This window comes from Lagopus muta, chromosome 5, assembly GCF_023343835.1.
Source record: "Lagopus muta isolate bLagMut1 chromosome 5, bLagMut1 primary, whole genome shotgun sequence".
NCBI classification, from domain to species: Eukaryota; Metazoa; Chordata; class Aves; order Galliformes; family Phasianidae; genus Lagopus; species Lagopus muta.
In genome coordinates this window covers 26,200,821-26,213,691 of record NC_064437.1, presented here as the reverse complement: position 1 = coordinate 26,213,691, position 12,871 = coordinate 26,200,821, and the positions used below count along the sequence as shown (strand labels likewise).

The window sequence follows — 12,871 nt, the reverse complement described above, 5'->3', positions numbered from 1 at the left end:
CTGACACGAGCCACCAGGAGCAGAGGTCTGCTTGGGCTGGAGCTGATGGGCCCATCTCCAACAGGACTGTTGGGTCATGCTGCTTGCAGAGAGCACTTCTGCCTAAGCAGCAATAAATACAGCTGGTAGGAAGACTAGATTTGCAGAGCTTAGTTGACCCACGTATTTACTGAACTGTTGTGTTTATGACACGTGTCCTTTTTCTCAGTTTGTTTCTCTTTTAATAAGAAATCTGAGTGTTTGTGCTCTCTGCTGAATACAAGCTGCTGATGATAGAAAGAAAATCTATTTATAGGAAAGAGCTGAGCTACAAGGTATGTATTACAAAAATGTTTCAGAGGAACTGAGCATAAGCCAAACCTCTGGTTGTTGTTTTATTTTCCCAAGTACTTGTTGGTAGAGAACATGGGATTTTCTTAGGTCGCATATCTACTGGGAGGGCTGTGGTATGCAGAGAGGATGATGAGAGGAGAGGGGTTGGTGATGTGCATATGTGGGCACAATAGAATATTAGGTTTCTCTGGAAGCAGGAGCTTGGGAGGATGTCACCAATAACAAGGGCCAAAGCTACATGCAGGAGCATGGCTCATTTTGAACCTGTTTTGACTGACCTCTTTGCTGTGTTGTATTTTCTACCTATTTGTGATGGCATTTTAGAGAATTTTTTTGTCTTTCCTTGAGACTCTGGGACATGGATATTTTAAGCCAGTGAGGAGATGAAGCATGGGTGGGACAATTTGCTGAAAAACTGCTATCTGCACCTCAGCAGAGATGCAGGCCTTACAAGTGAGTCCTTTCAGGTGAGCTTGTGCTGACTATGGCACATACAAATGATACTGTTTTCATGTGCAGTATGATAAGACCAAACTGGAAGGGCATTTTCTAAGATTAGGGATGAGCTTTGGGAGGTAAGAAGTACAGTATAAAATTGTCTGATTGTGTGCATAGTGATGTGGTCTTGGTTGCACACAGCTCCGCGGTTTTGGTTTCTTCTTCCCTTATTGTATACAGAAGGAATAGTATATATCTATGTTTATTTCTTTTCTTTTTTTTCCCTTTACTGTGTTTCATTGCGTAGCCCCATGCCTTATAGTAAGCAGTTTAGATCAGAATTTGAGGATGAAGTTATTATTCTCCTCTTTGACATTTCTGTAGGATTCAGCGCTTCAGTATTTCTGCACTTCAGATGTTAATTGATTTTCACTACACCCTACTGAGACAGGGAATTATTATTAAGCAGAGAAATGGAGCACAAGGACATTGAGGTCAGAAGTACTGCTCAGTTTAAGTGCCGGGTCTGAGACACCTGTGACCTGATTTATTACTTTTCTTTGTACCCACATGAAACTTCTGAAGCAAAACTTCTCCTTCCTTTGGTTGCAACCGTGAGTAATGCTGCATTTCTCCATACTGAGTCCACGGCTGTAATGCAGGCAACTGTGTAATAAGGAAAGCTCAGCTAACCTCTTGTGGTGTATTTGTGAAAGCTGTGTGCCTGTTTCCACGTAAGAACCTGGGGGCAGAAGTGGAGAAAGGATGTGCATCTTCCAGGCTGGATGTGGCTCTGGGCAGCCTGGTCTGGTGGTTGGTGACACTGCACATAGCAGGGAGGTTGGAACCAGATGAGCACTGTGGTCCTTTTCAACCCAGGCCATTCTGTGATTCTGTGACTCTATGGTTCTCTGATCTAGCAGCCGGCAGGGAGATGTCACACCTAGGATGGGTATGCTTGGGGCAATACATGAGCAGGAGTCTTTTCCAAAGTGTCTGAAATGTCCTCAATTGAGACATAATTCAGGATATGCCTGCACAAAGATTGCCCTGTATTTCTTACTTCTGAGGGCTGTGTAGCCTTAATTTTCTTTTAACATTTACTTTAATGGAAATAGTTTTCAGTTGTTGTTTTTTTCTCTCTCTGTTTTTCTATTTCAATCTGCCTTCTGGCATCCCGTGTCCACATTCAGCAGTGCCTTAATAGTTCAGAACGACAGCAGTGTCACCACGCGGGTACGGTTGCTTCGCAGTTGCAGAAGTTGGGCTGTTTCAGAGTGTGCCAACTCAAAATAGAGATCTCGTTCAGTACGATGTCAGCTGTCACAGAGTTGACACATGAAGATAATTCTTTTCCTCAGTAGAATATTGTTTCTCTGAGTTGGCAGCGCAAAAATGATTGTTAGAAGTGAGGAAGATCATCAGAACTCTTCGTGCTTTGATAGCCATCTCACCTGATCTTTTTTTCATAAGGAATTAACTAATCATGACTTTCAGAAGAACAAAATCCCCCTGAAAGCCCAAATTAAGATAAGGGTAAACTCGTGTGCTGCAGTACTCCTGAGAGCAGGCCAGTGAATGAATGCAGTGTGGATAAAGGCGGAGAGTTGCACGGATTTTGTATATATTTAAATATATGAAGGAATTTTCTATACTGATCTCCTCTCTGGTCTTACTTCTTAGTTTTCTTAAATGGTGGCTTTAAAGCATTTCGGGTGGGTGTTGTCTTTAGGGAGCACATTTATTGTCTTATTTTAAATACTCGTTTTGATGCATTTGACTATTTCCCTCTAGCTTTCTAGAGCATCTGTACTCACTGCTGGATACAGCCTCTGCCTCTGCCTCCTTCCACATCAGCAAAAGTGTGCAATGGGGCCTTCACACCAATGTTTTGTGGGCCTGCCTTGGGCATTTACTCTGCCAGCTTTTGTTTTCTTGATTTGTGTGAGGAAAGGTGACATAGTACTGAAGGCACAAGGAGAAAATAGAAGGGCATGCGGAAGGATGACTTGTTAACTGATGGTGAGAAAAACAGAAGATGCTGAACCAATGTATTGATTCTTTTTCTTTGTTTTGATGGGAGTTTCCACATTGGCCTTTCACTCTTCTCACTGTGCCTGTAATGGGATTGCTCCTGGACTGGGCTTCGGGGATATGATAAGAGAGCTCTAAGAATGCTGCTTAGAGAACTGCTGTTTATCAAACATTAATTCTTATCTGTATTGTTGCATATGATTTTGGCTGCATGGTTAGTTTCACTCACTAACAGTGTTGTGATGCTTAGGGATCCTGAAGGTGCTGATGGTGACCCGGGGAAAGCCCAAAAGCACGTTTGTTTTCTCCAGCAAGTGTAATAAAAACAGCGCCTCTCTGTAAGCTTTCCTTTCCTCAGCACATCACAACATGCCTGGTATTTTGCAAAATACAGATTGTGTCACTGCCTTGTACTGAAGATGTTGTCAAGCAAAGGGAAAGCAACTGTTGAGATCACTAAGAATTAGGACGACATAAATGAAGCATCCATTGTTGCTTCTTTCTCTCCAGAAGAGAGAGAAGATTTGTAGGAGACATGGACTTGAGTGGAGATCGGAGAGGAGGAAGAGGACGGCTGCTGAGGGCTGTGGAGGAAGGAGCATTCCTGTGCAGCTCTGCAGAGCCTGTGTGGGGTTAGGGATGCCCCAGCCACAGGAGATGAGCTGCCTGCTGACTCCAGCAGATTTCAAGCTCGTTTCTGTAGAGCGCTGGATTACAAATTGCAGTCTGAGGATTTAGAAGCTTCTGTGTAACAAATGGATGTATTTCATTTTCATGGCAAGAGTGCTTATAAAAGATTTATTTTCTAAGTCGCATATGAGGGTTCTGTTGGCTTTCCCTTTAGGATTACAAAGGGAACAGAGAAAAGCAGTGTTTGGTATTTACTGGTGTAAAGGTGCTATCTTCCACTGCAAGTAACTGGAACCTGAAGATAATGGATGAGATGCTGAGGCTCCAGCACTTTGGTGCCATGTCCTTGTACACACAGCTCTTATCACATAAAAATACAGTGTTGTAAGCAGTTACTGCGTTATCTAAAGAGGCAGGTATGTCTCGGGAACAACTCAGTTCCAAGCACAACCATTTGGTGTTGTTTCAGATGTGTTTGGATGTGCAGATCATCCGTATGGAGCTTGCAGAGCTGCTGCAGCACTTAAGGAACCTCCTACCCTCCTGCAGCACAGCTGCCTATCAGTCAGGGCTATCTTAGGGCTTCTGCTGTGGTGTTTTCAGACATGGTTATGCACACGAGCTTCTCCCTGGTGCTCGTCCTTGTAAAAATGAATTTAGGTCCTGTTGAGGGTGTTATAGCAGGAAGGAGATACAGGATTTACCTGAAAGCATAACATTTTCTTATACTTCTGGTTTTGTTCTCTTAAAGACCACTTACTGGTAAACTTTGAACATTTCCCAGGAATAGTTCTAAGTGGTAATTAACACGGTTTTTATCACAGATTGATATACATTTAAAAATAAATACCTTTGAGCTTTCGAAAGAGAGACGGTCTCATTTTCCTTTTCTGCTGGTAGAGAAATCAGTAAGCATATGTTCCGTAGGAAAAAATGCATCTGCAATTAAATAACCAGTCATTTTCTCTGCGTTCTGAAGTTGAACTGTAAGCCTGAAGGGCAGAAAACATGCCACGCTGCTCTTGTTAAACTGTCAAATTATTACTGCGTTTGAGACCAGAGGCTTTTCAGTTTCTTCTCAGAGCATTTTCTGAGCATGAGTCAGTAAAGCTATCTAATGTAACCGCATTGACTGCATATAGAATTGTATGTGCTGTGTGTTTAATTACACAGTTGCCAGGCTAATATTCAGGGATTTTTTTCTCCTTTTTACAGGATTCTGCTCAGGAGAATGTCATTACAAGAGATATTCATCGTACGTTTCCAGCACATGATTATTTCAAAGATACAGAAGGAGACGGTCAGGAATCTCTATACAAAATCTGCAAGGTACAGTCAGTACTCTGAATTTTAAGATGTTCCATATAATGCTGTGACTGTATTTTGCCCAGCTAACCCTGTTCTGATCCAAATCATCAATCAGTACGATTTAAAGCTTTTTTTATACTGTTTATGAAGAATATAGTGTTGTTGTAGTACTACATATTCTGCTGAAGTAGTTTTGCAGCTTTGCCTTTTCTGTATCCTAAGATGCATGTGAGAATAGTTGAGGCTCCCATTAGTATTATTAGTGGGCAGTGTGGGATCTGGGGCCGTTCTTGTAGGAGCCTGGGGGAGCAGAGCTTTTGTTTCTCTGCCAATAGAGACAGTTTCTGAGGGTGAGAAATCTCAGAGCAATCTCTGCAGTGATGCTGAGCAGGAATGTCTCTGAGGTAATTATCTGGAGAACAAGTTAGCTGACCATTCCATGAGTGATGTGCTTTTCACTCATGCCATCCATGTCACCCTCTGATCCAGGAAAAACCTAATACTTTTTTTCCAGTTTGCACATAGGGGAGGTGAGGTACTGAGTGATCAGATTTGGCCAGGCTGTGCAGGCAGGCTTGCTGCTCAGGAGAGATGCAAATGGTATTAGATTGCTGCTGGATAGGCAATTCTCCTGTTGTCAGTTACAGACTGTATTGTGTTTCTGGCAGTCAGTTTTCATTTTACATTTTTTTCTACATATAGAAAAAAGGATTGCCTCAGACAAAGCCATTCCTACTGCTCTTCTTTCTCCTTGCTGCTCTGTTTCCTCCTCGAGCTGCTGTACAGACAGAATTGATGGAGTTGTCATAACAAGCAGACAAGTGTCCTGCCTTTGGGGTATATTGATACATATTCTCCTTCTCCAGATAAATGTGGTGGTGATGCAGTCTGCTATTCAAACAGTAATTTGGACAGTGGGTAAAAAATACCTGCTTAGGTTATTAAAATGATGTTCACAAACCTAAATAATTCGCATTAACATTTTCTTTTAGAGAAAAAAAAGCAAAGAATGAAGCAGACAGGATGTTGGACCAATTACATTGATTCCTCGCTAATCTTGGAGGGCTTTGAAAAGAATAACTGGAATGATGTGGGTAATTACGGGCTTGTCAGTTTGAGATCAGTTAAGTGAAAAATGATGGAATGGCATTCAGCTTATCAGGAATTAAATGTGAGAAGTATATTATAATGAATGCCTGTGAGTTTATTGAAAATAGATCTTGACAGGCTAAGATAAGGAAGGGAAATACAGTTTCCTTTGGTGAAGGCAATTTTATAACAATTTTGTAGAACTGATGCCATACAAAAGAATTATGTGTATATATATATATATATATAAAAATGCTGGACAAGTTGGAACATAATAAAATGCACGTTAAGGAATTAAAGCTGACTAAAGCTTAGGTTTCTAAACGTAGCTACATTGAACTAAATGCATTTCAAACAGGGTGTCATGAAGATCACTTGTTTATTTGGTGTGCTTTCGTTCGTCGTCTGAAAGAAAACAGAAAAATCATTTCTGCTAAGGATTTGTAGGTGGCACAGAGAAGGGAATTGTAAGTAATGAAGGATGTATGAATGGATGAAGCTTAGATAGGAATAGAATGACTTGAGCGGCCCTGTTTCATAGATGCTGCAGCTGCTTTTGCTTGCCATATCCAGAATTAAACAACTACGTCTAACTTCAGAGGGGCAGAGGTTTCAGTCCTTCCTGGGCTGCCTGCAGCAGAAGTGAAGGGCTGTGCTCACCTTCCGTGGCCAGGAGCTTTCCCTGCTCTCCCAATCTCAGCTTCTGCTGCTCAGAAAGGAGCTGCAAAAGCAGGTGTTGGTTTTCCCATTCCTCAGTTTTCTGATTAGAGCCCATCAGCATGCGAATCAGTTTGAGGGCTGTGTTTCCCTTGAAAAGTTCTCTTGAGTTCTCTCTGCCATTTTGCCACCTTCTATTGATACAAACAGATTCTACATGACGTCTTTGCAGTCAGCTTTCAGTTTACTACTCTCAGCAGCTTCGTGTCATCACCAGACTTTGTTACTGTGCTATTTGTATGTGTATCTATAAGATTGATGCATGTTTTCAATAGCGTCAGCTCTAGCACATTTTCATGTGAGGTTCTTTGAGAAACTTTGCCTTCATTCAGTGGGTGAAAACTGACTATTCCTTCTTCTGGTTTCCTGTCCTCTAATCGATTGTTTGAGCCTTTTCCTGTGGCTGCTTAATTGCCTAAAAGTGTTTGGGAAGGGATCTCGTTGGATGTCTTTCCAAAATCCTCGTGGGCCGCACTGACTGCTTCATGTTTTGTGTGCTCGTTGGTTCCTTAAAAAAAGGATTTGTGAAGCGTTGCTTCCTATACAGCAGCCATATCGAATCTTCGGCATTGAATTATTCATAAGTATTCTGCTTTTATTCTTGCCAGTTTGTACCTTCTTGCCAGTGTGGAGATGAGACTTAACTGCTCTGTAGGTTTCTGAGCAGCCCTTCGTCCTTGTTGAGTGGTGATAGAGCTCTGTTCTACGTCTGTGTCTGACCAGACCTTGCATTTATGATGGACTTGGTCATTTACAAAGGAACAGTGTTAAAATTTAATTAATTTGCTTATAAATGTGTCATTCTAATAATCGCTTTAGGTTGCTGACATAGCTTTGAACAGCGCTGTGTGCTCAGGGCCTTCTTTTGACGTGAAAATGAGATATTTGAAGAATGGGATTATTGAATGAAGCCAGAAGGGGTCTTTCCTCAAGTGGGAGAGTAAAAAGAAGAGCTTTTCCTCCGTGCCCCACTGAAACAAGAGATGATCTGAGCTGTCAGATAAAAAGGGAAACCATTAAAAGCTCACTGCCTCATTTTAACAGGTCTGTCAGTTCTAGTTCCATCTCTTAAGTCTCTTCTTCAGAACAGTAGGAAATCAGGGAAGATGGGAACTTGTTCAATTTCAGAACGTATATGTGACAAAGTAAGGTGTCTAAAAATAAACTGTAAGGCTGACGGTGGTGATAAGGAATGAAAAGAGTTCCAGATTTGAGATCTGAGATTTCACTGGAGGACATCACATAAACTATATTTGCTCAGAGAGAACATCTTTGGGAAATATTTGTGCTTCTTGCAGACTTTCTGTTAAAATACTCTGAAAATTCAAGCTTTATCTAAAGAGTTTGCTCCCGGTGTTACAACGCATAACAGGATAGTACTCTCGACCTACTTCTATGCTTGCATATGTAGTTAGCAGCTCTGTGCTCCAGGGAATCAAGGCGTGTGACAGAAATAGTTCTCTTAACTGTTTGGAGCGTACACAGTGCACAATTTAATATGAGATACGTTTTCTCTAATTTTCTGATTACAGTAGCTCTTCTTTGACAAACAACCGCTGTGATGTTAATAGAAGAAACTGAATTTGCTGCAGTGAACTCAATTTATCAGGGTTAATAATGTTATCGGGCAGGCTGAAACAATAGACACAGCGTTTCCCTGCTTTTGTGAAAGTAGATGGATGGGTTTTTCAGAGGTTCAGAGTTGGTGTCAGTGAAAAAGGCACAAGGAAGGCTATGAATCACTCCTATCATGATGTGTTTTGTTACTGTTACTTGTCTTCTTGGTGTATCAGATTTGTAGTTTTATCCTAATCCCGGTCGTACTTGCCAGGATGTGATCATAGAGTCATAGAATGGCCTGGGTTGCAGAGGACCACAATGCTCATCCGGTTCCAACCCCCTGCTATGTGCAGGGTCACCAACCAGCAGACCAGGCTGCCCAGAGCCACATCCACATGCTGTTCTGTAAACTGTCTGCCCTTTATCTTTTCATGAAAAATATTCACTTCTTTGCGGTGCCTTCATTCTGATGACGACCTCTTGACACCGTGTGCATATTCTTTTCTCAATCCTTTTTTAGCTACTGTTCTAGTTTACAAATGGGTGTTTGGCCACTTTAGTTTAATTCCTTGTCAAAGAGCAGATCTCTTTCTTTCCTGTAGTGGTCTATCGTATTTTAGAATACACATAGGAGCATAAGTAGATTTAGTTAAGAATTATTCTTCATCTATTTTTAGTTGTTTATTTTCTTCACTCCTGGGTTGAAGAGCGATTTCAGTAAATATTGTTGTCTTGTTTCATGCAAAGGATTTTTAATGCTATCTTGTCGTCTTCAATTTACATTGGTTCCTTCTCTGTGCATCTGTGCTCAGCAAGGAAGCAGCAGTACTGTTCTTGCATATGGATTTTCTACTGAGTTGTGCTGGTTAAAAGGCCAGGATTGTGAATCTTGAATACTGGAATCAGACTTCACTGTTTTCAGGAGCCTGCATGAGAGAACATGAGCACTTATTCATTCTTTGAGCCTATGGTTTGGGCTGGTAGGGTGCACACATACCTGCCTCTGGGGGATGCACAATAAACGGGTAAATGCAGTCTGCAGTGAAGACAGAAATTCCTTGTAGGATGCAGTACATAGAAGCAGACATAGAAATATCATTGCTTTCAGACTGTTAGCCTTGCAATAAATTCAGGTACGGAGTTTTAAATTCTCCTTTTAGGTGTGGCACTTTAAAGTGTATTATCACCAATGTCACTCAGCGAGCAAGCGTGTCATAAAATTCCTTGTTGCTTGAGAAGGCTGCCTCCAGCTCTGAGTGTTTTCTTGAGGCACCACGTTCTTCAGACTCTGCACAAGTCTTTTTCCCTTCAGCACAGAGCCATTTCTGTATCAAACACTGATTCCTGAGATCATTTCTGTAGTGACACAAAGGTAAGTAGTGAGAACAAACCAGGCATGCATGTCAAAAAGTCTTGCATTCCTTTTTCATTTTCTTTTTTTCTGGGGTCGAGATCCTGGATATGTAGTATGGCTGCTGAGCAGCTTGCCAGAGTGCCTGTCGCTTTTTCAGAGAAGTGAGAGTTCCCTGTGCCAGAAGACATTACTGCTGACAAGAGATGGTGTTCTTGCAGATGAGGATGGGGATGTGTAGCTCCTCTGCTCGCACCTTTCCCACTGCATTGCTGGGAAGCGTGTGAAAGCTCTGGCAAATATGAGGAAGATCTTTTCATGAGACAAATGCTATAGAAATACTTTTTCATGGAGTCTGTTTAATTTCTAATTTGTTGCAATTAATGCAGTTGAGGCAAATAGGCTGTGTGATTGTAAGCTGCTTATGAGTTAGTGTTTTATGTTTTGTTGTTTCAAGTCCATGTGAACCTTCAGCAAGTACAAGGAATCATTTTCATGCTTGTGAAGATGAAAAATGGCAAAAAACAGTTGGTGTGGAATTCAAGATGAACCTTTGTAAACTTCCTCTTTTCAGACCATTGGGACTCACACAGAGTGGTTGCAGAAATCCAGAGTCTGAGTTACTGCATTCCAATAAGCAACCTTTCCACATGTGATTTTCAATGGTACTGACCAGTAGAATGGAATTAGCATGGAATTATTGTATCTACAGAAGCACAGAATCACAGAATCATAGAATGGCCTGGGTTGAAAAGGACCACAATGCTCATCCAGTTCCAACCCCCTGCTATGTGCAGGGTCACCAACCAGCAGACCAGGCTGCCCAGAGCCACATCCAGCCTGGCCTTGAATGCCTCCAGGGATGGGGCATCCACAACCTCCTTGGGCAACCTGTTCCACTGCCTCACCATTCTCTTCTTCTACAGAAGATTGGTCCATTTCTGGATTCTTCATTCACTTTCCAGATATGCACATGGTTCTCTACTGCTCATTTATTTCATGAGACTCCTTAGCTTTCAAACAGTTTGTTTGCTAACAGTGTGCTTAATAACCGCGCAGTTCTCTGTGGAAGACTGATAACTATTGAAAAGATGATTTAATTCTGTAATAAGATCTTTGCTGAGTTAAAGAGAATTAAAGAAGGCTTTAAGTCAGAATCAGAATATTTATTAAATCTGAACTGCAAGAAAGGGAATATTTAAGATCTCAGTTAATTGAAGTATTGCTGTTGGAGGCTCCTAAAGAACTTGAAAAAATAAGAACTAGAAGTTTACAGCATTGTCACAAGTTATCATGGGAAAAATACCATTCCCTTGAAATTAGAAGAAACAGCGGCTTCAGTGGAAGTGGGAGATTTGGGATTTTGTTTTGTTTTCGTATTTCATGTGGAAAATCAAAGTTAATGCTCTTAAGTCCCTTAAAGAATAAATCCTAAATAATTCATCTTAGATCTTTTCTTAATTACATAGCATTATTGTGGTTTGTAGGCAGCATCTTTGAGGATATTTCGGTTAATTACATCGTATTTCAGCAATATCAAGTCCCCAAGGTTACTTAAAGCTAAAAGTATACATATAATTGGAAACGTAATATGCATAAAAGTCAAAAATCTATTTGCTTTGGGCAAGTGAAATAAAATCATGTTGATTCTGCAGAGTTAGTTTAAAAGATATATATCTTTATTTGCCCATATCACGTAGCTTCGACTTAGAATCTTTAGAATCTTTTTCAGCTTTGTCGTAATTCCTTGTCCTGAGCTGAAGATGACAGTCATGTATCTGGCCATAGCTGCTCGTGTGGATCACGCTGTGGGGAGTTTCCTTCAAAACTTTTTGTGTCCATGCTATCTGTTCTAAGTACACGTTCAGTATTTTTCTTCATTTTGATTTATAATCTCTTCTGATGTTCGGTTGGAGACAGAGCCTTCAACGCATTCCCTGCAGGAAGTCATTCCAGCAGAATGACAGCGTCTGTGATTATTCTGCAATAACACAGGCACAAAGAAAGTTCATGTGGATGTTGTGCTGGAGTTTAAACACAACTTTTGTACCTCCATCATGTATTTTCCAAGTATAATCTCTGCCTTCTTGCTCTGGTTATGTTTGAAAATGGATTTATTACTACTTCTGTTGTGCTCAGGAAGTTGATCATGAGAATGTTCCTTATTCTTCCTTCGTATTTGTGTTTAAAATGCAGAGTGATGTGATTGGGGTTGCTTTTTTTTTTTTTTACCCTGCATTTTCCATCTTCTGCCACAATTTCATGTTGTTTCCCAGTCTCAAAGGCATATGTTTACATTCCTGATAGTTTCTCTTACCTTAAATTTTATCCTTGCCAGTTTGCAAAGCAGTTTATATATGGTCTTGAAGCTGGTTTGGATTAAGTCAGTGCTGTTTTTAGCAAACAATTAGCCATTATGCTAATACTCCCTCTTACAACAGAGGGAGCTACCATGAAGGTTGATCATTTCATTTTTACCTTATGTGTTTTTGTTGCTGCTGTTAATTTAAAATGTTTCTCTTTTAATATGAAGAAAGCGTCAATCACACGTATTATTTGTAATTTCATGTACCTGGAGCTGGCCTTTCAAGACAGAAATTATGCATGTTTTAGGACTGCTGCACAATTAAAATAGACCGGTAGATTTGGCGAGCGTAGAGATAAAGGCTGCTTATTGTTGATTATTAACAAGTGATGGTTTTAATTATTATTTTCAGCAGTGTACTTGACTAGTCATCTTGTAGTTGCTTGACTGGTGAAAATGAGCAGTAGATTGGGATCATGGTCACCTCTATTTCCTCTGTTAAGGAACAGTAAGCAGTAGAGGCCAAGGGACAAACGTATTAGGAAATGCATGGATGAGTTGCTGCTAAACAGTGAGCTTTAAGAGAATGCTCAGTTTATGTTCCTGATGAAAGTCTTCCCTACTGGGCTCACTACTGACTTCCTTAGAAATATTTGTTTCTTGGTTTCTGCCAGTCAGAATGGAAAAGGAAAGATGGTTTTAAGACTTGACATGTATTTTGGCTTCGATTCCAATGTTTCTGGCAGAAGTTAGTGGCAATTATGTTATTACTCTTGGCTTTAAAGGAGCCAAATGTCATTTTGAGACAAAGAATTGGCTGAAGGCACTGTGAAGACTCTCAAGTGTTTTTTAATGATCTTGGGAATCTGGAGGGGTCCCAGTTGACTGGGAGCTGGCAAGTGTTGTCCTGGTTTTGAGGAAGGGCAAGAATGAAGATCTCGATAATCACCTGTCAGTTTCACTTCAGCTCCTGGTAGAATGATGGATGCAGTGCTTTCTCTGTAAAGGGAAGGTTTGCTCTGGAGCTGGAGCCTGCATGCAGGACTGGAATGCACACAGGTATGTTTGCAGAGGATACGGACTGAGGAGGAGCTGCTGGCTTGTTC

At 40.9% G+C, this 12,871-nt stretch overlaps 1 protein-coding gene across 5 annotated transcripts in view; it reads left to right on the top strand.

Annotated features, from left to right (window-relative positions):
• Nucleotides 1–12,871, top strand: part of RABGAP1L (RAB GTPase activating protein 1 like) — a 201,187-nt gene that overhangs the window by 101,105 nt on the left and 87,211 nt on the right. For all 5 annotated transcript variants that reach the window (XM_048944161.1, XM_048944163.1, XM_048944160.1 and 2 more), the window contains exon 14: nucleotides 4,651–4,764. In XM_048944161.1, coding sequence (XP_048800118.1) covers nucleotides 4,651–4,764 — 114 coding nt within the window. The remainder of the gene's footprint in view (nucleotides 1–4,650; nucleotides 4,765–12,871) is intronic.